We start from the raw sequence: 26129 nt of genomic DNA on the forward strand, positions 1-26129 counted from the left end.
TTTTCCATGTATTTTCATTTTATGCCTGGACATTGACTTCCGAAACTCAAAAGCCAAGAATTTGACTTTTTTCTGGTGGGGTTACGATAACTCTCCTTTTGACAACGCTTCCAGCTGTCCAAATTGATGGGAAGAGAGTTGTACAGGAACAAGAAATACAAGTTGTACAGTGTAGCAAGAAATACAGTGGGGGCGGGGGAATGATGGTGGAAGGGAAATCAGATTAATTAATATATCAAAATATTATCCCACCATTTATTTAATGATGATTTATTTTTGTGATCTCCTTATTTTGACATCTGTGGAATGTATAGGCTCCTTATATACACACACACACACACACACACACATTTCCCCCCTTATGTCTGGTAATAAAGTTCTCAAATGCAAGTCAACAAATGTGTCCCATGAATGGAATAACCAGTGAAGGGGCGTGGATGTGCATGGCTTTTGGTAAATTCAGACAATTCCTCAGGCTGAGTGAGGGAAACAAAGCTACAAATAGCAATGTGTTGCACACAGTATTCCTGAAATTCAGTCTCCAGTGGCTCTTTGCTCCAGAGAACAAATTCCATCTCAGCCACAGGAGGGCCCCTGCTCCCCTGAACTGCTTGACTCAGACTGGGAATTCAGAGGTAAAATGAGTGGATTCAGGAGTAGAATAACAATAAATGTGGGTGGTTTTTTTTTTTTTTTTTTTTTAATGGGAGTGAATGGAACATTTGGCTATCATCCAACATTTCCTCAAATTGGTGATGTCTGTGGGTGGCATTTTCAAAGTATTGTTTTGACTATACTTTGGACAAAAGTCCCTAGCCTTGGCTGATCAATGCATATGCAAAAAATGCCCTAACCAGCTCCCTGCCCCCACCCTAATTCACATCTCCACTGTACTGGGGAGTCAAAAGCATGTTTTGGCACAAGTGTACTCTGCTTTAACGTGGCCAAGGGTGCCATGGTCTTCCTAGGGGCGTGCTTGTGCAGGCTGTGCCTGTCACCATGAACAAAGGGCAGGGGGCTCCTCCTAAACCACTGGCTTGGGGCACAAAGCTCAGGCCTCTGCCACCGTGGCTCCTTACAGGCACGATTGTCACCCGATGCAGGGCCAGCTTCCTATAACTGTTTAGTACAGAGCAGCTGGCCAAACTGTGAGCTCACTGTGGTTGCAAACCCACTTAAAATATTAACTGTGATGATAAAGATGAATAATTATTGCACCTCCAGGGCATAGATAAGTCTAGTTCTGTCTCCCACCAGCCCTGAAACTCTGCTGTTCAGCTGGCGAGTATAAGGTCTGGGTTTCGTGGTCCTGTAAATAAACAATTAGGACAATAGCTCTTCAGGTTCCAAAGCTTTTGTTTGATCCATTTCTGCTATGAATTGTGATTACTCTCTGCAGAGAGGGGGAATTGAATTATTTGGGGCTAAGTTAGGAGCAGGGTGGACCTAAGTGAAGTGAAATTGTGGGGATGGGGTCTGGTGGGAAGAAGGTGAGCAGAATAGGTTAGCTGGGATTCTCCTTCCCTCCAAGCCTCAGCGTAGTTAGGATGCAGCGAAATTGCTCCGGCTGCTGGTACCCATGGCCTTAATCATCTCCAGAGTGGGGTGGTGTTGCTGAGGCCAAGAAAGAATTACTCCAGCAGGGGGTTCCTTTAACTGAGCTTTTACAAGAATTGTGCAGTCTGGCCACGGCAGCTTCTTACACTTGCCTAGGCTGGCTTAACTCCTCTTCTTTCCACAGGGGGTGTGAGGAGATCCAGCTTCCCCATTAGCTTGGAACCTGCGTCTTATTGACTGTGAACACTCGGGACCCCAGTTCTGGGGCCATCTGTGACCTGTCATGCAGTAATAGCTTGGTTTTTCCCGTGTTCAGCTCCTCCCCGAGTACTTAGTGTTAAATCACAGGGGGAGGAAGTGTGAGCAGAGGAGAAACAGCACTATTACATGACCCCCGATGAGACCGCTGTGATAGAATTAAAAGCTGCCGCCCTAGGACATTCTAACAGATGACATTGTGAGGTTGCCAAGGTAACCCAATAGGATACAGTCCCAGCATCTTTGGGGTTGGGGCTGGGTAGGCAAGGTCAGTTAGAGGTGAGACCCAGCTGCCCAGGGTCTCTCCCATGGCTGGCCCGTCCATAGCAGTCAAGTGGAAAATCCAGGCAGCTCTCTACAGAACACAAGTGAATCCAACATTTGGCTCCTCATTAAATATTCCAGGTGAAAGAGAATTGGAACCCTCTGGATAATTGCTGAATGCAGGTTAAGAAGAGCCTTAAAAGATCTGGATGCTATTGGCTCATCCACTCATTCCACACATATTTACTGAACACCTACTGTGTGCCAGTAGGAAGCATCAGAATATCAAGAAGATCAGGAGTTCTAGAAAACCCTCGAAAATGCAGATCCAAGCAGGGAAAAAAGTCATTTAAGACATTTGCCCACGATTATTAGTACTCGGGAAAATATTGAGTGGAAGAAAATGGAAACAATCAGAATAGCATATTAACCTCAAGTACTGGTGTCTAAAAAAAAAAGCACAAAAAACACAACGGTGTGCAAAAGTTTTATAGAATGAAAATGATTTGCTTAAAAGAAATCAAGCACACTGCAACTAGGTTATGCTGCATTCTCCCACCCCCACCCTCCTTTTTCCTTTATCTTCTTTTTAAATGCTACCGGTTAACACCTATCAATTTTATTTTCTTTCTGTGGCCTAGGGACCAGCAAAGGATCAGAAAGATTTCGGATGGACCCTGACTTGCAGCAACTCAAGGCCTTGGGCACGTAGATACCATGAAGACACCTCCCTTTGGCTTCATAAATGGGTGTTCACAACCTCTGATGATGCCCCTGAACAAATGTCCCCGCGCACTACTGTCTGAACCTGGACTTACATGGTCACCTGGTCTTATTTTCTTTCATGTGGCAAGCTCAAGTGTAGGGGGGAAATGGGGGACATTGGGGATAGTGGTGGTGAGTGTGACACCAGGAAAAGGTGGGGTGGAAAGGGAAAGGAGAAAAAAAATAAAAACAAAACAGTGGTGGGGGAGGGGGAGCAAAACAGAACTAGAAAGGCTATGGAAAGAGAAAATAAGGAAGAAAATCTCTGAGAAGCTGTGGTAACAGGAAGAGTCCCTGAAAACAAAATAGTGCTTCCTTACTTGCTGGAGGAGTGTTATTAGTACCAGAAGGACCTCATCGAAACACTGCTGGGTCCCTAAACCAGCCCTCCACCCTGCGTGCTCCAGTGCTTAACTTTGCCCACACAGGGCCTTCTTTGCCCAATTAGAAAATGGAGATAATTAATTAAATTATCTCACCCTTCTTGTTCTAGCCCCCTTATAATAATGATAATAGCTAAGTTATAGAGTGGTTCCTAAACACTTTACATATAATAAATAACCCATGAAGAAGTGCTATGTGACAAATAGGCCCAGAGCAGTTAAGTCACTTACCCAAAGTCACACAGCCAGTAAGTACTAAAGCCAGGAATCCAACCCTGATTATTTAACTTTAAAGTTCCCCCTCTTAACCCCTACACTGTAATTCTGCTTGGTTTAGTTTTAGGAAGAAGATATTTTCTAATGGCTTCTTGCCTCACATCTTCACTTTACTAATGCATCCTGGTTTACTGGTGCTTCACTCTTTATATAATTTTCTCCTTGGGTGCCTCAAGTTGCCACGCAAGATGATTCTCCAGATCTTCTCAAACCTCAGGACATCTTAAGTAGGTAGACCAAGGGATGGCAAGGGAGACAGTGGCATTACCCTTCCCTGAAGCACTAACTCTCAAGAGATAATTTCAGCAGCACCTGAGATGTTTAGGGATGCTCCCACCTGTGGAATGGGGTCGAGAAATAGTCCTCTCTCAAGTCGGCCCCAGCCCCACCCCCCAGCCATCAGCACCTTGATGGCAGTTGCCCTTTCAGCATCCTGGCTCAAATCTTGAAGGATCCTTGTCTCCCAGGTGCTCTCCTGACAGCACACAACCTTGATTAGGAGGGGCTGGGAGGGAGGATGGATGAGCCCCTGACCCCTGGGTTCTGAGGCTGCCAGGGTTGCTTGCGGCTCGGCCGCGTGGAGGTGACCGGGCGGAACTCCGAGGGGGCGCAGGGAGAGCTGGGCGGGCTCACCGCTGCAGCGGCTGCTGTCAGGGGCCGCGAGGCTTTCCCTGAAGATGCAGCGCAGCATATTTTGCACATGAGTTCAGAGGAAGAGGAAGTGTAGCCGGCGGACGCGCGGCGGCGGCGGCGGGGGCGCGTCGGGGCTGGAGCCGGAGCGCGCCGGGCGCTGGGCGCAGCGAGCGAGAGCGCGGCGGCCGCGGGCTCCCGGGAGGGACAGACGCACCGATCGCCGGAGGGACAGACACACGACCACGCGGCGCCGCCGCCCACGCCTCCACCCACCGGCGCCCAAGTCCTCCCCGCGCCGCCTCCTCTGTATGGCACAAACTTTCCTCCCGGGACGGAACACGCTGTCTCAGGGAGCCCGCGCCCGCGCCTTCTCCTCCGCCGGTCCCATACGGTAGGTGGGGGCGCGACAGGGCTTGGGGTGTCGACCGGCACAGGCCCCTCAGTTTGGCCCCATGGACCGGGTCCCTGGCGGGTAGTGAGAACCCCGCGTGGTGCCTCCCTGCAGGTTGCTCTGTGCCGGGGCTCCGGAGCTGCCAGAGCAGCACCCCCTGGCCCGCGTCGGATGGGGACCTGGGCTGATCCTTGGGACGCCTGGATCTTGGGCCAACTTTTTTTTTTTGCGGGGAACCGGTGTAGGGGAGTCATTCCTGGAGCGATGTAGGGAGAGGCACTTCGGAGCAGCCTGTTGGGGGTCGTAGGCTCTGCAGGCTCAGAAGCGCCTAGGAAGGACGCAGAGGTAGGGGAGCTTGGAGGCTACAGGTGGGTCCAGGACACACTGCCGCTGGGGTCCTCGGAAAAGAACAGGAGGGAGCTGGTCGCGGAGTCCAGGTTTCAGGGGTGCGCGCGGCCTGGGTGGGGCAGGGTGGAAGCGGTGCCTGACTGCCCCTCTGCGTGGACGCTGGGTGGTGGGTTTGCTCTGTGGACAGAGGTGCTGGACCTGTAGGAGCAGACATGCCGCGCGCTCCGAGGAAGCGCCGGAACCACTAGAAGCACAGGGACGCGGGTGCCGAGAGTCCCCAGCACTGAAAACGGGGATCTCCTCTTCTGTAAGGGATTTTCTTCCCTTGTCTTAACCCACTTCTCTAGACTCAAGGGACGCCAGGATGGATATGGGTCTGGGCGAAGAGGAGGTGGTTGTGTATTTCGGGAAGCCCCGTTGTCAGGCACGCGCACCCCAGTCCTAGGCCAGGGCTGGTGCCCTTCATCTCCGGTGTCGCTGCCTTTGGCAGCAAGAACCGCGTGGAGGCCAAGGTTGTAGAACCAGGCGCGCTCCCTGCTGTCTCTCTGTGCCTCTGTGCTTGCCCTCAGCTGCCCTGTGTGGTTGTGGGTGATCCCTAGGGACGCTGGGTGGTGTCAGTGAGTTTCTTTGGGGGCTTAAAACAAACAAACAAGAAGTACTTTTTAAAAAAAGTCTGGCTCAATCTCTGTCAGTGGCCACCCCAGTTTCCAGCAACTCATGTGCTGGAACCCTTGTAGTCGGTACAGCTGTTTCAGGAGCTGGGCGCTCAATTAGACTGGGCATCTTCCAACCCCTGCCATCGTGTGTGTCATCTCAGGATAAGTAAGGCCTTGCCAGGAAGGAAGCCGGGTGTAAAGTGAGCGACCTCTGGGCCTGTGGGTAGGGCCACTCTGCTCCCCCCCGCCCTCTGCTGCCGAGATTCCTAATTTGTACCTCTGAACAGCTGAATCCCAACGAAGTTCAAGTGACCCCAGATGTCACCAAACCCCAGAGAGGGGTTACGAAGCAAGCTGTTTGGGACTCTTTGGTGCGTGTGTGCTAACCTCAGTGAAATCACTCTAACCTCGGACTGAGCTCTGCATCCTCTTTTGCCTTCAGTGGGGTTTCTGGCCCGCCTGAGTAATTCAAAGCCCCAGAGCTGGCACGTCATCCTCTGGCTGCATTTGTATATCAAGTCACTGGGTTGGTTTTTCTTTGTTTGCTTTTTGGCTGTATGGACATGGGGCAAATGGAAGTGGAGTGTTGTGCAGTTAGCTAGTAGATTTGGTACAGGAATTGAAAGATAATAAATTGGGAATACAAGTCAGTGAGTTCTTTTTCTCCCTCTTGAGCAGGAATTTTTGGCTTATGTTCAAATAATTGCTTTGTCTGTAGGGAAACAAGCAGAAAATCTTTGGCATGAGTGATGTGAGTTCCTGTAAAGCTACTTATGTTCTTCCAGTCTTTTCTTTTCAGCAGAATTGAAACTATGTGGTCCCATGGCTTGGTGGGGCATGGGTGCTTTGCCAAATTTCTAACTTGGTGGACTAAGGAGAGGACACTGTGACTCTATCCCCATCCCATTTTTTAAGATATAGAAAAGTTGCAAGAACAGTGACCCCCTAAATATACACACCTAGAGTCTAATTCACATTTTGCCATCTTTGCTTAACTACACACCTCCCCCATCCATCCAGCCATCCCTGTATCCATCCATAAGTCCAGCTGATGGTTTTATGCACTTTAAAGTAAATTACAAATGTTGGTACAGGTCATTCCTAAACATTTCAGTACATATTTTATCATTTAGACTTCAATATGTACTTATGGTTTCCTTAAGATAAAATGTATATACATATAGTGAAATGTGCAAATCTGGAGAGTACCATTTGCATAATGTTTTGACAGATGCATGCACCTGTGTAACCCTAGTCCTTATCAAGATAGAGAATATTACTGTCACCCCAGCAAGTGGCTTCATCCTCATTCTCAGTCTTTCTCTGCCCTCACCGTCTCAGTGGCAACCACTGCCCTGTATCTCATCATAGGTGAGTTTGGCTTGTTCTTGAACTTCATGTAAATGGAGTTCTACAATATTGTGTAAAGCTCACCATATTTTTGAGATTCATGCTGTCGTATCCGTGATTTGGTCTTTTTTTATTGCTGACTTATGTTCCGGAGTATGTCTACTCCACAGTTTGTTTGTATATTCTGTTAATGGATACATGGATTATTCTAGTTTCTTTCTTTCTTTCTTTGGTTATTGTGAACAAAGCTGCCATGAACATTTGTGTACAAGTCTCCGTAGGGACATGTACACCCATTTCTCATGGGTAAACACCAAGTAGTAAATTGCTGGGTCAAAAAGGAGATATATGGAAACCTGATAAGAAACTGCCAGACCTTTTCCCAACATGGTTATACCATTTTACAGTCTCACCAGCAAAGAATACAAGTATGAGATTCCAGATACTACAGCCCTGTCTTTCCTGTCCTAAAGACAGAACATGGTTTGACTAGTGTTCTTCTGGGGCCAGAGGGAATCTGAGGCAGTGGGGAACATGTTTTTATAGGTGGAGGGGCCATAGGAAGTCCCTGACTGTGCCTGAAAATGGGTTTAAACTTAAATCATTGCAGACGATCAGATGAATATTTTATTTTTAGAGATTTTCAGAGAAGGGAATTCCATAGGGGAATGTACCCTTGGTTGTGAAAGAAGATTGATTGAGTGCTCTCTATAAAAAGAAAAATAACCCCAAGCCCCAGAGAATTTTACTAAGCTTCTGCCTAGAAACTCCTGGGGGATTTCTGGTCTATTGGTATGGTTGATATTAACTTGGTGGAGAGTCCCCTTGGATTTCACCGGCTTGGACAGCCGGCTTTTGAAAGGGGTTGTGTTTGTTTTGAGGGGCAGGTCAGATTTGGCTTTGTGAAGACTCAGAGAATGACTCTCTTGTGAAAGTGATTTGGCCTCTCAGTGAGAAACATGGCCTGTCAACACCCCTCTTATTGTCCTGACTGGGAAAATGGGCCTGTGCCCCTCGGGTCCCCTAATAACTTAGTCCCTCTCTGTGGTGCCAACAGCCAAAGCTTGCCTTGGCTGGTCTAGGAAACGAGAAGTGAACTTTTCTGTCTGAGTGGGACCCCAGGATGCATGTTTTGCATCTCATCAAGGTGTCCCAGGGGTGACCAAGCTTTGCAGGAGTCAGATGGCAGACAGCTCAGAGTCTTGAGACATTGCACTGTGTTTGGGGACTGTTCCCTCCTCCTTAAAAGCCTAGTGCAGTGCCTGCCAGAGGGTAGGGGCACAGTAAACATTGGCTGAGTGATTTTGTGACTCGTGATACCCATCTGGGTGATTGCCTCTCTGGAGGTTGATGGTGGGTGTCAAGATATCAGGGCCCCAGGATGTATTTTACTAGAGAGCACTTTACCATGGCTTGGAAAACACATTCAAAGGGTTTGGGCCTAGGAAAATTTTGTTCAGTGTAAACTTTCATTGTATTAACACTGTTCTCTTTATTACTGATTTTAATATTGTTAATAAAATACTAATAATTATAGCTGCCACTTGCTGAGTGCCTACCCTTTGCCAGGCACTGTTGTACACTTTGCAGGCATTATCTGAATTTAATCCTCATGAGAGGCGAGTACTTATATTATCTTCACTTCAGCCCCGAGGAAACTGAAGCTTGCGAGGTTAACTTTCCCTAAGTTCACGTTTTCATTTTCATAAGACCTTAAGGAAGAGATTGTGACATTCTGGTTTTTTGAAGGTAAAATCTGTCTACAATCACGGATTTCCAAATACACAAAGCCATATTATAATAGAAATGTAAATTAGATAATCAGAACAGCGTTACAGGAAATGATACACTGCAATCATTTTCTTTAGTTTTTTTGTTGTTGTTGTTTGTTTGTTTTCATTTTGTCTTAAGCTTACTGAGTTTGGCACAGCCAGGGGCTTATACTAATTTTGATGATAATTTGAAATATTATTGGTTGATTAGGATTACAATTTTATTGAAGGAACAGAAAGACGTTGCCAGCTGAACCGTTCAATACAGTAGCCACTAGTTACATGTGGCTATTTACATTGAAATGTAATGAATTAAAATAAAACAAAATTTAAAATTCAGTTCTTCAGTCTCACTCACCACGTTTCAAGTGGCCCAAAGCCACATGTGGTTAGTGGCTACTGAATTGGATAGCACAGATAGTATTTTCATCATTGCTGAAAGTTCTGTTTGATAGTGCTGGTCTGTGGTGTTTTTTTACCCTTTGGTTTAAGACTTGGTAACACACTTGGCTAGGGCTTATGCTATTTTTCACTGACAAAGGGATAAATTTAGCCAGATGTTGCTTTTATGTTTACCTTTTAAAGGGGGGTGTGTATGTGTGTGCGTGTGTGCGTGTGATCTTTCCTCCCATTCACATTCAGTTTTTGACATACGTTTGAATCTCCCTTTTCTCCTGGCCCCCAAAGGGGCTTTCATTATTAGCATTGCATGTTTTATCAAGACACTTTCTCATAAAAAATTGGTACAGCAGGCAAGCGATAGCCACTGCTTGAGCCCAGCTAATTCCTTGCTCTCCAAATAAGAATTCAGTTCAGCTTTTAAATATGCAATTGTGTGACTTACTCCCTACCTGGGCTGAATTCAGGAGGAAAAATCACTCTCAGTGGGCCAGAACCAAAGAGCTGGAAAATCAGGTCACATTCTGCAGTGATGGCTACCTGCCAGGACTGAGTTGGAGGAGACACCATTTGGGGTACTTGAAAGCTTCGTTTGGAGTTTTCCTGGATTTGACCTGCCTCCAGGGTTCAGGGAGTGATGGAGAAGGCTGGCAGCTTTGATGTCCCAGTTACATGGGACAGTGGAGGGCTGGTACTGTGGCTGTCATCTCTGCTGTGGTGTACAGTACTTCAGAACCAGCCTCACAGAAGAGAGGAAGCCACTCCTCAGGTGTCTGCAAACAGCGAGGCCAGCCAGCAGTGGGAAATCAACATAAGCTATGCTTGGCTCAGTTGCTTGATGCCGACAAACTCTTATGCTACTTTAAGATCCCATATTGGAGGTTTCCACACTTCTTCAACCAGGAAGCCAGATGCACCTCACTGACAACTTTCTCTGGCATTTACACCTGAAATGTCCCATCATGTTGTTCCATAGGCAGACCTCCTTGAGGGTTAGAATTTATTCTTTATGGGGGCCTATCAGCATTCATTTGTGTGCATGTGTGTGTGTATGTACGTGTGTATGTGTGTGTGTATGTGTATGTATGTGCGTTTGTGTTTGTGTGTATGTGAGTGTATGTGCATGTGTGTGTGTATGTGTGTATATGTATGTATGTGCATGTGTGTGTGTGTGTATATGTGTATGTGTATGTAAGTGTGTGTATGTGTGTGTTTATGTGCATTGTGTGTGTGTATGTATGTGTGTGTTTGTGGATGTGTGCATGTGTGTGTGTATGTATGTGTGTGTTTGTGTGTATGTGTGTATGTGTATGTAAGTGTGTGTATGTGTCTGTTTATGTGCATTGTGTGTGTGTATGTATGTGTGTGTTTGTGGATGTGTGCATGTGTGTGTGTATGTATGTGTGTGTTTGTGTGTATGTGTGTATGTGTATGTAAGTGTGTGTATGTGTGTGTTTATGTGCATTGTGTGTGTGTATGTATGTGTGTGTTTGTGGATGTGTGCATGTGTGTGTGTATGTATGTGTGTGTGTGTGTGTGTGTGTTTTGAAACTCCCTACTTTGCCTTTTATCCTTTGTCCTGAGGAATCCTTCAAGTTTTATGGAATAGAGCTAAAGTTCCTCAGATTTGGGGGAACTGTTGTAATAGATTTTACTCAGAAAGTTGGGTAAGAAGAGATTTGGTTGATCATAGACTCTGGTTAATGGAACCTGATCATATCATGTATTAGCAAATTTTGGAAATATAAGGCACAAGAAATCAGGTTGTTTATTTAAACACTTCTTTAATTTAGAGAGGTCTTTTGGGATTTTCCGGTGTCTTATGATACCTTATAAGTGCCCTTTTCAGTGTGGTATAATCATGACTATAGGCCAGAGTAGGTCAAAAGCTGTCTTCATAATGGGCAACAAGTAATCCCAGTAGAGTACTGAAAAGGTTCATATTTATACTGCTCTTTCTATGTGTCTGAGCTCTTCTGAGCCCTGTTAAATAGTAACTCACCCTACCTTATTTAGTCCTCACCCTAGAAGTAGATATTGCAGTTGTCCCCATTTTACAGATGAGAAAACTGAGGTTAAATGGCTTCCTTGAGGTCACACAGGTAGGAAATAAGGGCAGCAGGATTTGAACCTAGGCAGTCTGGTTCCAGAGCCTGTATGACCAACCCCTGTGCTGTGCTGTTAAGAAAGTGAATTTGAGAGCCACAGATGGAATATTCCAAATGCCCTTTACCATCCTGTACCAGATAAGTGTCTTTCCTATTCCTGAAAGATGCTGTTAAGTAGGTATTTATTGTGCATCTGTTATGGGCAGGGCATTGGAATAGCTGCTGTTGGGGATGAAGAAGACCTGCTTGCTGCCTTCCAGAAATTTACTGTCATGTAGGGAGATGAGGCATTACCAAGAGCTGTGGAGCTCTCCTCTGAGCTCAGAATGGTACATCCAGTGGCCCACTGCATACCTCTGCGTGGATGGAGTTAACATGGCTAACTCCTGGCTTCTTCTACCCATCTCAGAAGATGGCCACTCCAGCCTTGCAGGTGCTGGTGACCAACCCTAGAGGTGTCTTGGATGCCCTCTTTTGCCCATCCCCTTTTTCCAAATCATCAGTCAATCCTGTTTTCTACCTTCAAAACATATACAGAATTTGACCACTGCTCACACCTCTACTTACTGTCATCTGGGTTCCCCGCTGTCATGGTCAGTCATGGCCAGAGTAATTGACGTCTTCCCTCAGCTTGAAACCTTCCAGAGGCTTCCAACTCAGTCAGGGTAAAGCTGAAGTGCTCACGGCCCGGCCAGGCCTACGCTCTGTCTCCCCAGCCCTGTCTGACTTCACCCTGAGGTCCGGTCAGCCTCCCAGGGGCCCCACACCCCGGCTTGTTTGCACCTGCCACTGCCTTGCCTAGCCTACCCTCCCCCTTACCCCACGGCTTGCTCTGTGGCCTTCCTCATGATTTTGCTTAAACGTCACCTTCTGGGTGTGGCCTTTCCCAATCCCCGTATTTAAAACGTTGTACCTCCTCCTGTGATTGCTACCCCTCCCCCCTGCATTGTTTTTTTTCTGGTGCATACTTTAAAAATGAGATTTCATGTATTATTTTTATTTGTTTGTCTATTGCCTGTTTCTCAGCTTCTGAAGGTAAGGTGCATGAGGGCAGGCTTGTTCTTTTATTGTGTGAATCTCTTTTGTTTTACTTTGGTATCACTAGCATTTAAAACAGGGCCTTGCATATAGCAAGTGCTCATTACTTATTTATTGGATGAATCAATGGCCTAGAGTGGCAATCCTGTTAGAGCTCAGCCTTGAAGGAGTGTGATGGTTAATTTTATGTCCGTTTTTCCTAGGCTATGGTGCCTAGTTTTTGGCCAAACACCAGTCTGGGTGTTGCTGTGAGTTATTTTTGAGGCATGATGAACTTCGAAATCAGAAGACTTGGAGTAAAGCAGATCACCCTCCATCATGTGCGTAGACCTCATCCATTCAGTTGAAAGCCTTAAGAAAAAATACTGAGATCCACAAGAAGGAATTCTGACTCCAGACCACCTTTGGATTCAAGATTGCAACATCAACTATTCTCTGGGTTTCCAGCCTTCTGGCCTGCCCTGAAGATTTTAAACTTGTCAGCCCCCCAATTTCATGAGCTAATTCCTTATAATAAATACCTCTATTTGTCTCTATCTGGGTACGCACACACACACACACATCTGACTGGTTTTGTTTCTCTGGAGAACCCTGACTAATAGACAAGGTGAGAAGTACGGGAAAGGAATGTCAGGTGGAGGTCCACAGGAGGAAAAGGGTGGCGCCTGGAGAGTTCTGAGGGTGTACAAAAGATTGCAGTAGCTTAGCCTGACTTCACTCTAGGGTCAACTGTGAAAGGAAACAACGGGAGGTAGGACTGGAAAGGAGGGAGGATGGAGTGAGATTGAGGCTGAGGACTCCAAGCTGCACAGCAGATGTGATTATGCTCTTTGAGCCACTTGTGTGGTGTAAAATGGTTAATGTGGGAAAAGCTGGAGATAGGAATTAGATGGATGAGGGGGAGCCAGATTCCAGGAAAGCACTGGTTGCTGTTGAGATGGCAGATTAGTTTGGAGAATAAAGTGGAGGAATGGATAGCATCCACCAGCTCTGGATGGGCCAATGTCAGGGTGAGGATGGTGGTGGGAGCAGGCTGATACTGGGGTTTTGGGCCTGGATGTTAGGAGGGCAGTTGTACTACCCAGAGATGAGAAATGCAGGAGGAAGAGCAGGCTTGTTGGGCAAGGTGCTGCATTCTGTGGGGCATATTCTTCCAGAAGTGCTGAGAAAGTCTCAGGTGAAGAGAGAAGTTCCAGGTGGAGATGTTGAAACAGTTCTTGGAGATGTCTGCCTGGAGCTGGAGAGAAGACAGACAGGCTGGGAAGGGAACTGGGGAGCTCTTGCCTGGAGCAGGTCAAGTTAGGGCAAGAGAGGGAGTGTGAGTGCTAAGGGAGAGACAATAGCATGTAAGTAACTTTTTTGAGCATACATAATACTATCTATTGGTGGTTTCCAAATTCTGTGCTAAGATACTGCAAGGCACTGCAGCAAAGGCACAGGGTGGCCAAGGGATATTTCACATCTTTGAGGGAAATGCAGCAATACTTAACATCTGTCAGATACCACGCTAACTACTAGCTTGAGGCACTTCACAATATCAACATCTGACAGTACCACATTACTCTTGATGATGTCATATCTTTACAAGCTACATTTTGGGTAGTTTCTAAGAAAATCAGCATGGAACTGGAAATGAGGGTGGTGGCGTTCAGTGTGGTTCCAAGTTTTGAGAAGTTGCGCAGTGTCCAACAGATGCACACATCCCATTAGCAAGTAATTGTGGTTAGTTAAGAATGAAAGGAAAAATATTTCTTCTTTCAGTTTATGCGTGCTATTTTTTTTGAAAGGCTACTGTTGTTAGGCTGTGAATAAGTATTAAGTTGTTTGGACCTAACTACTTAATAAAAGGAATTATTGGGTATTTTTTTTTTTTTAGTCTAGGGCATGTCATTAAAAAATGTACAGAGAAACTAAGGGCACTGTGAACTGAGAAATCCTCAGAATCTCTGCCATATGTTGTTCTGGGTGTTATATATAGATTGTAAAAGAGTACACGCAGGGATAGAAAGATAGGGAGAAAGGGAATGGCATGAGGACTGTGTCCAAGATGTCTATTTATCCAAAAATGAAATATCTGAAGCAAATAAGGTAAAAATGTAAGCACTTGTTAAATCCAGGTGGTGGATCCATAGATATCTCATTTTCTGTACTTTTCCATATGTTTGAAGTGGTTTATAATTAAAATAATTTTGGAAAAGTGAGGCAAGAGGATGGAGGAGGGCAGAAATGTAGGAGGTGCCTGTGTTTGCCTGGGAGGATGGCAGAGGAGACTGGGAAGGGGTGTCTGAGGTAGAAGGAGATTCAAGAGATTGAGGGATGTGGAACTAAGCAGATCCGTATGGCTGAGCTCTGAACTGTGGTTCTCAGTCCTGGATGTGAGGCTGTAGGAGAGATCCTGGGCCCTGCTGAGTTCTGGCTGTTAGGAGACTGGAGAGGGCTAAGAGTGGGAAAAGACTGGGTTTGCTCCTAGAGCACTGATGCTCAACCCTGGCTGCATGTTAGCATCACTTGGGGGTTTTAAAAATAATGGCGCTCTGGCCCCACCCCTAAATGCCTGAGCATCAGGGCTTTTAACAGCTCTCCAGATGGTTCCAAAGGGCAGTCAAGATTAAGAGCCACTGCCACAGTCCAGGGTTTCTCAAACTGTACTGTGAGTCAAACTTTAAGGACTCACTTATTGCTCAAATACAGATTCTGATTCAGCAGGTCTGGGATGGGGTCTGGGATCCTGCATTTTTAACAAGATCCCAGATGCTGCTGCTGGTCTGAGGTCCACGTGTTGAGTAGCAGGTTTTGAGTGGGAGCTATTTTTAGCGAAGTGTGGCTGGAGAGCAGCAGAGCAGACATGGACTCAGGTTCAGACCCCTCCTGAGACGGACTGAGATGGTGGTAGGTTGTGGGGGTAGGAGGAGTGGGGGTAAGCAAGTGTTTTCTTCTTATAATGCAAACACCACTCCTATTAGGTATCTTTTATTGTGTAACAAATTACGCCAAAACTTGGCTGCTGAAGAGTCAGCTCTCAACCACTCCACAATGCCACTTCTCATATAGGAGCAAGACTGTTAACATGAACTGCCTGGATTAATTATCTATTGATGGGTGGTAAATTGCCCTAAAACCTGGAGGCTTAAAACAACAAACATATTATCTTGCATGGTTTCTCTGAGTCGGGAATCCAGAACTGGCTTAACTGAGTGCTTCTGACTTAGGGTGTCTCATGAGGTTGCAGTGAGGATGTCGGCTGGGCTGAAGGCTGCAGGATCTACTTCCACGTGGGTGTCGAGTTAGTGCTGACTGTTGGCAGGAGGCCTCGTTGCCCTGCAGTGGAACTTCATCCTGCTGATAGAGTGTCCTCACAACATGGCAGCTGGCTGCCCCCAGAACGAGAGATCTAGGAGAGCGAGGTAGAACCCACAATGTTTCCTATAACCTAGCCTGGGAAATCACACTCATTTCCACCATATCCTTCTGGTTACACAGGTCAGCCCTATTCATTGTGGGAGGGGACCACACAAGGGTGTGAATACCAAGAGCATCATTGAGGACCGTCCTGGAGGTTGGCCGTGATATCCTTATTATTTACTTTTCTTTTCTTTCTTTTTTTTTTTTTTTTTTTTTTTGAGACAAGGTCTCACTCCGTTGCCCAGGCTCGGCAGTAGTGTGCAGTGGCACAATCATGCAGTGGCCAGATCATGGCTCATTGCAGCTTCAATCTCCTAGGCTCAAGCAATGTTCCCTCTTCAGCATCCCAAGTAGCTGGGACCTGCCATGTCCGGCTAATTTCTTTTTTAAATTTTTTTGTAGAGACAGAGTCTTGCCATGTTGCCCAGGCTAGTCTTGAACTCCTGGGCTCAAGTGATTCACCTGCCTCGGCCTCCCAAAGTGCCCCTTACTGTTTTCAACCATGAAAATAATGCATGCTCAACAAAGAAAACTTGAAAATATAGCCCATAGCATCATGACTCAGAAAAAAGTTCTGCTAACAGGTGGTTTATGAACTGCCAGTTTTTCAAAAGTATGGATTTTATAAACAAATACACAGGCACTTTTAAAAAGTGGTACCATATAAACCATTAATACGGTTTGATATAGATTGTTCTTTACACCTGGCATTGGATCAGGAACACTTTCAACAGGTACATTTTAGCTATCCTAGGGTTTCTTAGACTCTGTTGCAGGACAGCAAAAAATCTGACACCATCTGAATACTCTACTGAATTTTTAAGTTTAATTTATATTTCTGGATCTAGAGAGATGTCGTTATCATGTAAAGACTTCTTAATTTGGATGATCAGTTCTTACTTTGGATGACTGAATGAAGTAATAAACATGCTTGCGTCTTCAAATACAGAATTTGAGTGTAGAAATAAAAAATGGGGTTGCCAGCTGATCCAGCATCATTGCATATAATTGCCCCATCTCTGGTTGCTTGTCACGAGCTGTTGGCATTTGTTAAAATTAGCTTTATAGGCTGCCTTAGATTAGCAGCAAGTGTGGCAAATGAGGGCTTACTCTTAATGAAACTAATTTGTATTTGAAAATATAACTACATTTATTGCCCCCATTATTTAAGTGTGTGCATGCTAGTTGATAGTAAAAATGAACTTTTAAACTAAGCCTTTTCTACATTGTAGCTGAAAAATAGTCTTTTAAGAAGGTGATCCTTTTGAAGTGGTTTTCCAGTGTTTTTATGGGCATCGTGGGAAGCATTTCAGAAACAAATTAGGATACTTTTAAAATAATAATTTAAACATTTCAACATTTAAAATGACACAGGACATTGTGCCCCATTGCTGGTCAGCTTCTTCTGCAGCCAAGTATTTGGTGCTGTGCTGTGTTTGTGTGTGTGTGCGTGTGTGTGTTTTGTTACAGACAAGTCTTGCTCTGTCACTCAGGCTGCAGTGCGGTGGTGCGATCAGAGTTCACTGTAGCCTCACAATCCTGGGTTCAAAAGACCCTCTCACCTCAGCCTCCCAAGTAGCTGGGATGACAGGTGCACACCACCACACCCATCTCTGTGTTTTATATAACAGCGATTTGTTCTGAATGCTCCCGCATTCTGTCCAGACTTCCAGAACAGTCAGCCACACTGCACCATGGGTATCTCATCATTGTCTCTGTGATCTGCCTGAGGGCAGGGCCTAGCCTTCCCAGTTTTAGTGTTTCCTAACCAAGTGCCTGACTCAAAGCAGACCTCAATAAATGTGTGTTGAACGAATGGACGGATGAATGAATTTGGAACATAAGTTCCCTCCCTCATGGAACTGATAGCTCCTGTAAGAAGCTGATCCACCGCGTACCAAAGAGACATCCCACTTAAGGTTTGATTTAGCCAAAATTTTTTCCAGAAGATCACCATTCAAGGGATATTTGTTTCCAGATCATTTGCAATGTCTGTCATCCTCTTCTTGCAGTTCGGGTCTCGGAACCTTCTTCTGATTACTTTATTTTCCTCTTTAGAAAGCATCTAGTTCCTAATTACCCTTACCAATTTCTGCTAGGGAACTGTATATATTACTTTGATTATTTCCCCACTGTTTCATCATAGAAATGGGGAAGACCTCCTCCATTTCCTCTACCTTTGAAGACTTCTTGGAAAGTTTTTCTTGGTACCTTGATGCTCGGGAGACCCATACACATAGTTTCAGGGATGTCTGCTGAGAAAACAAAATATAAAAAGAGAAACAAATGCCTGGACAACTGTCAATCAAAGCTGATCCAACAATGAACTCACACATAAAATAGGTAATCTGATTGACATTAGGTGTCAATGTGAGGTGAGCATAGGAATTTGGAAGGGTGGAGCTGTGGGAGCAGGATGGAGCATAGATGAAGTACTGGGGGCCTCTCACTAGACACAGGTGACTTTTAGCATGTGTTTTTTACAAAAACAAGCAACAACCAGAGAAAAAGTCAGTGAATAGCACTGCTGGGCATGATTCCACCTAGTGAGCTGATGCCCCAGTTGAGCAGGGGCTAGCTGATCTTTGAGAGGTCTCACTTTCCATACACCTCTTGTGGCGGCAGTATCTGGACATCCTGCATGTGTAAAGAGAAGCATTTTTTCATTAACAGGGCTCCTGCACTTATCATATAACCCAACAACCCCACTCTTAGGTATTTACCCTAGAGAAGTGAAAGCTTATGCCCATATAAAAACCTCTATGCAAATGTTTATAGCCAGTTTATTCGTAATCAGCCGGTGCCAGAAACAACCCAAATGCCCTTCAAAGGGTGAATAGCTGAAACAGGGACCCTAAAAGCAGGCCAACTTCAGCAGGTGCCAAGGAGGCGGCAGGCCACGGTCATTTTGAGCAGACTTGGTGTATAAGTTGCTTATGGTATAAATGAACCACTCCAAAACTTAGAAGCTTAAAACAACAACAGTAGCTTATTTTGCTCAGGAATCTGCAGCTTTGGCAGGGCCTGGCGAAACAGCTTGTCTTTGCTTAACATGGCATCAGCAGCTTGACTGAGGCAGAAGCTCTACTTCCAGCATGGCTTGCTGGCAAGATGGCCAGCAAGTTGGTCCTGGCTGTCGGTTCGTCTACACATGGGCCCCTCTTTGGGGCTACTTGAGCTTCCTCATGGCATGGTGGCTGGATTCCAAGAGCAGGCACCCCAAGAGTCAGGGAGTAAATGCTCTCAAGTTTCTTAAAGCTGGGTCCAGAAACTGGAACTGTGTTATTCCATCATATTCTATTGGTCAAGCCATCCTGGAGCCCACATTCAGGGTAATTGACATAGACCTCACCTCTCAATAGGCTCAATAGGAGGAATGTCAGTGGATTTTGGAGCCACATTTAAAAACCATCCTACTTACCATTTACCTTCCACCTTACTAGAGACTTTGACCCATGTGAGAGATGTGCTTCTACTGAGACACTCCCTGAATGTCTGTGTGAGGGAATGTGCAGCACACCCGTGTCTTCTGTCTGCATCTGGCAGTACTATTCCTTAGACCCTTTCTTCTGCCTTCCCTCCCACTGCCCTCAAAAGCGACATACCCATCTTTTGCCTCCATCCTCTTGCAGGATTCTAATGTGAGCATGGTTTGGGAATGTCACATGGTAAATAATATAGTCTACAAAACTCTACAATAGGGTGCAAGTCACTGTTACAGCTTATTTTTCCTACTTTTTATAAGCTAGATTTTTCTGACTTGTTTTGAGCATAGTATAGACATTTTTGAAATGATGTGAAAGTCTTTCCTATTTTGACAGGGGTGGGAGTTGGGGGAAGAATCCAGGGCGAAATAAAAGGAATGCAGGTGTGGCAGCAGGAAGCAGGCTAGCTGCCTCTACACAAAAGAGTAGGAGGAACTAATTCACACTAAGGTTTTGATGGCCAGCAACTGCTTCCTGTGTCTCCCTTTCCAAAGAGGCCTGTGCTTTAGAAACAGTTGCTTAGCCAGGGTTGCACGCACTCCAGAGAAATCAGTCTCTAAAATTTGAGATTCAAGGATTCAATGATATTACAGTTTTGCCGCTGGCTGGTATTTATTAAAAGAAAAACTTGATACAAATTAAATTTAACACAGTTTGAATGAGCAAAGAAAACTTCATAAATCGGGCAGCCTCAGAACCAGAACAGGTTCAGTGACCTGCCTGAAACACATCCTGGCAGTGTTTTGTGTACAGAAAAGAGAAGTGAGGTACAGAGTCAGCTGGCTTGGTTACATTAGTTCGCTGCCTGTGATTGACTGCATTCTGCTGCTGTGATTGGCTGAGACTCAGCTATTTGTTACAGAAGTTTACATCCTAAGTTAGGCTTTCATGTAGTTTACCTACTAAACTAAGTTGCAATTGTTATGTAATGACTCAAGTATGGAGGCATCCTCAAGCCAAATTTGGTTTAATGTAACATACTCTTTATCTTTTCTGTGTCTGATCACATGGATGATTTGCCCAGAGCCCCTTTATGTCCTGTGATATCAAGCACAATGCCCTTCGGGATAAGCTGGGGCAGAAGCCTCAAGGTTGGGAGTCTGACTGAAACTTTAAACTCTTGTGAATCACAAGAGTTTTCTAATGCCTCTTGGTACTGTCCTGATCCCCACCCCAACCCTTTCCAAACCTTTCTTCTCATCCTGGTAACCCTCTCCTTTCTGCTATCAGGGAACCTGTCCTTTATCAAAGAAACTAAATATAGATTAAAAATTATAGACAAAATAAAATCAAACGAAAGTGGTAGTGGCTACCAGGAGCTTAGTTTCCTGTCCTTCCCATGGAGATATTTGTCATTTCAAAGCAGATACTTAGGAAAGGTAATTCTGATTTCAAAGGAATGAACCTCTAATATGAGAATTTACATAATAAGGTAGCAAAAGTGGGAGGATTTTTGAGGAACAGGCTCCTTCTTGGAGGTCTTCAAACACCCTGCCTTCCAGAGCAAGGCAGGTCTGCCTGAGTATGCAGCACGGTGGGCCTGAGTGCCTTCCCTTGCTTGCCAGCCTATCCGCTCCTCACTCAGCCTTGGTCCCTCAGAGTCTCCAGCAGGGGCCAGTAGGGAGAACCTGCCGCCACCCGTTAGAAGCTGCCACCAGCCTGATAGAGAGAAGAGTCCTTTCTCCTTCTCAGAACTCTGTAATGTATACACAGTGGCTTTATTGGATAAGTTAACATCAGATGAACATGCCTACTGTAAATATTGCTTCAGTGTTTATTCAGAAGAATTGAGACCCAGTACGTAGATGATTTTGTGTTTTGTCTTTATTCCATCCTCACGTTATTGTTGGAGATGTATCTGTGCATTTGTAAGGTCACAGATTTGTTTATTATTGTTGAACGTTTTAGTATAAGTATGGGAAAGCACACAAATCAATACAGAGACTGTTCAGTGGCCCAGTGAATCATCACAAACTGACACCCAGATCAAGAAATGGCAAAGCTGGTACCCTAGAAGCCCCCCATCCTCTATGCAGTCACTGTTCTCCCAAGGGTAACTGGCACCCCAGCTTCTAACACTGGAAATAAGTGTTGCCTGTTTTGGAACTCTGTATAATGGGAGTAAGAAAGAATGTACTTTTTGTGTCTGGCTGCCCCCACCCCCACTCCATTTTGATTTTTGAGATTCATTAATGTAGTGTGTAATCCTAGTTTCCATGTTTTCGTTGCTTTATAATATTTCATTGTGTGAATATACCATAATGTATTTATCTATTCTCCTGGAAGGTGTTTGGGCAGTTTTCAGGATGGGGCTGGTATGAGTAATGCTACTGTTAGCATTGTCATACGTGTCTTTCGATGCCCATGTGTGTACATTTCTGTATATACCCAGAGGAATTTCTGGGTCACAGGATAGGCATGCATTCAGCTTTCCAACATATTGTCAGTTTTCCAAGGTGGTTGTACCAATTCACACTCTCACCATCAGTGTAGGGGAATTTCATTTGCTTCTTATCCTTGCCAACACTTGGTATTATCAGCTTTTAAAATGTCGAGCTATTCTGGTAGATGCCTGTTAAATCTCACTGTGGTCTTCCCTTCATTTCCCTGATGAGTCATGAAGTTGAGCTTCTTCTCATATGTTCCTTGGCCATTTGCATATCCTCCTGGGTGTTTATTGGGGCATTTCACCTCTTTGCTGTTGGGTAGTGTATCTTTTCCTTATCGATTTGTTAGGCGCTCTTTTATTCATGGTGGATGTGAGTCCTTTGTTGCATGAATGCATTAGTGTGCAGGAGCCAACACGCACTGGCTTTTGAGAGCTGATTTTAGCATCTCTTCCCAACTCTGCCTTCTGCGGCATCATGTTTGGCAGCTTGAAATCTGCCATGGTGGGTGTGTTTACACCACAGAAATAGGCAAACTACAAATCGGGGCTTCCTCTCTTTCTTGGAGAGCTGGTTTACCAGTGCACCACTTGACAAATGTATTGCAAATAGCTTATTTCAGTCTCTGGATTGCCTTTTCACTCTTTAATGTGCGTTTTGAGGAACAGAAGTTTTAAATCTTAATATAGCCCACATTATCAAAATTTTCTTTTGTAGTTAGAGCTTTTTGTGTCCTCTTTAAGAAATCTTTGCCTCCACCCCCATATTTGTTTACATGGCTAGCTAATCATAATCAATTTTGCTTAACTTCCCCCCTACTGAAGCAGCACTGCCACATACAGTTATAAAGATTGTTCCCAAGGGGGGATGCAGGGGCTTAGATCCAGACCTTGCTGTGCTCAGTAAGACATGGCTGGGACAGGGCTGCATTCCTCAGAGGAGGGGGCACCTTTTTCGAATTCTCACAAAGGCACCATATGGGCTAGTGGTGGGATCTCTGACACCCTAAACCCCACGCTGCCTCTCTAGCCTGCCAAACTGCACTGCCTGCCCTTTCCCTTCAGATAGGGCAGCTTCCTGCCTCCATGCCTTTGCTCTTGCTGTGCCTCCATCTCTACGTCATCAAATTTGGGGTCTGTCCAGCAAAGCCCATCTCAAATACCCAATCCAGGCCCCTGCCATTTTCCCATCTTGTGTTATAGCTTGAATGTCCTCCCTCTTGTAGTAGCCTAACCTCCTTGAGGGCAAAGACCACATTGTTTGAATCGCTAATAATGCTTCGCCCGTAGTAGGCATGAGTAAATCTGCATGAATGAGTGACTTGGTGAGCCTTTGGGCTCTTTGCAGAGAGTAACAGTGAACATCTCGACGGGCTACGTGTTCCCAACACTTAGAAGCTTCCTTGTCCATTTCTTTTCTGCTTTGTCCCAGTAGATGCCAGCCGGCTTGCTTTTCAGCAGTTAAATATGCAGCCCTTTACATATCAGCTGTTTCATCTGCAGAACTACAGAGTATTTTACAAGTAATCAGTTCATGCAGATTGCACATAAATCATGTCTGCTCTGGCCCTTTGGATACTAATGTTCCCTTATTAAGGCATAAGTAAGCCTTCCTGTTCTTATCCATTCTTTCAGACTTTTTTTAATGACTGAAAAGTAGAGCCTAGTTGTCGCTACACCATCTCCTTCCACTCCACCCGCCCCATGCCCTCGTTGCTTTTTTGAGGTACAGTTTGTTTTTCTGGAGCTTGCCAAATTGCCTTAGGAAGCTGGGTACCTTGTAAATGAATTAAGCAAAAGGAAATTCTTATCTCTAAAAGGAAGCGGTCACTGTGTTTCTGTGTGTGATATTCTTGGCTGGTTAATATTTTTGTGAAATATGTTCTGATGGCAGCAGTGGTACCCCAAGAGAGGAGGGAAGCATCGGTTATGCTTAGTACACAGAAGCAAAATCTCTTCTGCTGAAGTTGGGGGAGTGGATGAAAAGCTATTTCATGAAAGTCATTCTGCCCAAATAAACAGAGCCTTCATTGTTTTTAATCCCATGGAAGATTGGAAGCTCAGCTCACCTTAATGTGCCCATTACTTTAACATTTCTTTATTTTCTTTTCAAACTGGAACTACAGATTTTTGCTGTAATACACGTGGATTTCTGCTTCCGATTGCTCTATCCCTGCTATTAGTGTTCAGTCAGTTTTCATTTTGGTCTAAAATGACTCTCTAAGAGCTTGGAAGCATACTATTATTTCCTGCAGTTTGGTCTAAAAATGAAGAAAAAGGGGACTTTCAGACAAGGCCCATAAAAATACCACCATCTACTTTTAGAGATGTTTTATGAATATAAATTTCCTGTCTAAATAATTACTGTTGAGGGTAGAAAGGACTTGGAGTTTGGAAATTGTAACAACAACTTATTCTGTCTTAGCAACCACAGTGAAGGTGACACATCTCCTGTTTTTTATAGATAGGCTGACACTATAATGCACCGTATTGCTTTTGAGATTCCATTTTTTATTCATGGATACAGATTATAGTGGAACTGAGGCAGTGGGAGGTATTATTTTCCTCAGATGGGAAAAAAAGATATAAAACAGGTATGCTTTTGGTGTCATTTTAAAAAATCTCAGGACAGCTGGTAATAGTATCTTAGCAGAAGGAGAAGCCAGCCTGAGTACTGAGCACAGTCCTCTGTGTTCAGGTCCTATATTAAATTGTATTCTCAGTTTCATAAGGGCTGAGGTCTGTCATGTATTCTTCAGGAAAATTACGGCATCTTTTATACTAGGGTATTTAAAGACAAAATCTCAGAAAAAAAATCACCTCCCCGCCTTTTTCCTTTGGCCAGCAGCTGCTGAAATGGGTTGCGGATTGAACAAGTTAGAGAAACGTGATGAAAAACGGCCTGGGAATATTTATTCAACTTTGAAGAGGCCTCAGGTGGAAACCAAGATAGATGTGTCCTATGAATACCGCTTCTTGGAGTTCACGACTCTGAGTGCTTGTGAGTACATGGGGTGGGTATGGATGGGGGCAGGTGGGGTCTCCAGGGCCTGCAGGGGATAGGGGTGCAGTTGGAGAGCTGGACGGGGTGGGGGCTGTGAAGAAATGCAAAGGGCAGGCCTGTCTCAAGGGGGCGGCTTACAGAGATCCAGATTTTTATGTGAAATCTCTCACTTTTTAAAAAATAGTGGCTGGGCACAGTGGTTCACGCCTGTAATCCCAGCACTTTGGGAGGCCGAGGCGGGTGGATCACCTGAGGTCAGGAGTTCAAGACCAGCCTGACCAACATAGTGAAACCCCGTCTCTACTGAAAATGCAAAAAATTAGCCAGGCGTGGTGGCGGGTGCCTGTAATCCCAGCTACTCGGGAGGCTGAGGCAGGAGAATTTCTTGAACCCAGGAGGCGGAAGTTGCAGTGAGCCGAGATCGCGCCACTGCACTCCAGCCTGGGCAACAGAGCGAGACTCTGTCTCAAAAAAAAAAAAAAAAGGCAACTAATTACAGTTTTAACAAATGAAAATCATGTGTGAGCCAAGCAATACATATGGATAGGCTGAATTTGGCTCATGAGCCAACGAGTTTGCAGACAGTTTCATAGCAAGCTCCGTGGAGAAGGAAGGTTTGCCTTCTCTCCTCGTATGAAACTTCCTCTCTACCCAAATTCACCTGCCTGTTGTCTGCCATCTCACAAGAGGGCTCATCCTTCTGGGCTTGGCTTTGCCTTGGCTGAGCCAGAGGGAGTCGGGTCACCTACCATACTAGTGTCCAAGGACTAAGGAAACAGGGAATAGCCCGAGAAGACTGGCAAGGGATGGTCAGCATCAGTATCAGAGCATTTGCTGAGCACCTGCTGTGTGCAGAGTGTTGGGCCAGTGTTACGGGGGAAGTCGTGAGCCTGTCCTGGCATCTTGGAGTGTTCTATCTGATGGGAGACAGGAGACTCATACAAATGAAAAGAATAAAAGAACTCCACAGGTTTTAATCGTAAGTTGGAAAACATTATAAGACATGTTTTTGGAAGAGGAAGAACATGCTATTCTTTTTGGGTCCCAGGAGTTTGAGAGCAAAAACTGGGCACTATGTAATGAAGTCATCTGAACACATTTTCTCCCTGGGCTTCTGGATATACTTTAAGCTTCTATGATCACAAAGGAGAATGAGTGGAAAAAGCCCTCGTGTTCATGGATTTGAGTCCTGGCTCTGCTTCAGAGGAACTGGGTAAATGACTGAGCTTCCCAGTCCTGCAGTGTCCTCATCTATAAAAGGAACACGGGTGTCCACTTCATGGGGCAGTTGTGAAGATTAGAAGGGGTAGATATGTGTGAAGCTCATAGCACAATGTCTGGCATACAGTAGGGTCTGCAAGTGTTTCTCTTCCTCCCCTCCTCCTTGACTACTCTTTCTGCCGTGACTGTCTCCGTGCGGAGGCTCCAGTTGCTTCTTGAGCTCTGAAAAAGGACAGCTGAGTGTCTCTGCAGGGACATTCTGTGTGTCTTCCTTTTCAGATTGCTTCCTTCCGGTGCCCTTGATGAGTCAGTCATGCCACCACCATCCTCTTAAATGTGCAGATACCTATGACCATGCCCTCCCCCTGTGTGTAGTTGTCATTCCTTCACACAAGCCTATTAAAACCATGTCTGTAAATGCCTCTAATATAGC

At 45.2% G+C, this 26129-nt stretch overlaps 1 protein-coding gene across 4 annotated transcripts in view; it reads left to right on the forward strand.

The window, feature by feature from the left end:
* Nucleotides 1-4240: 4240 nt before the first annotated feature.
* The window catches only part of RFTN1 (raftlin, lipid raft linker 1), a 202387-nt gene continuing 180498 nt past the window's right edge, over nucleotides 4241-26129 (forward strand). Inside the window, exons 1-2 of one of the 4 annotated variants that reach the window (XM_002814026.6) lie at nucleotides 4241-4527; nucleotides 24317-24472. In XM_002814026.6, the coding sequence (XP_002814072.5) occupies nucleotides 24328-24472 (145 nt within the window). In that variant the 5' untranslated portion in view covers nucleotides 4241-4527; nucleotides 24317-24327. The other 3 variants (XM_009239287.4, XM_054552553.2, XM_063722567.1) reach the window with 3 other exon arrangements.

The sequence above is a fragment of the Pongo abelii genome, chromosome 2 (assembly GCF_028885655.2).
Source record: "Pongo abelii isolate AG06213 chromosome 2, NHGRI_mPonAbe1-v2.0_pri, whole genome shotgun sequence".
Classification (NCBI taxonomy): domain Eukaryota; kingdom Metazoa; phylum Chordata; class Mammalia; order Primates; family Hominidae; genus Pongo; species Pongo abelii.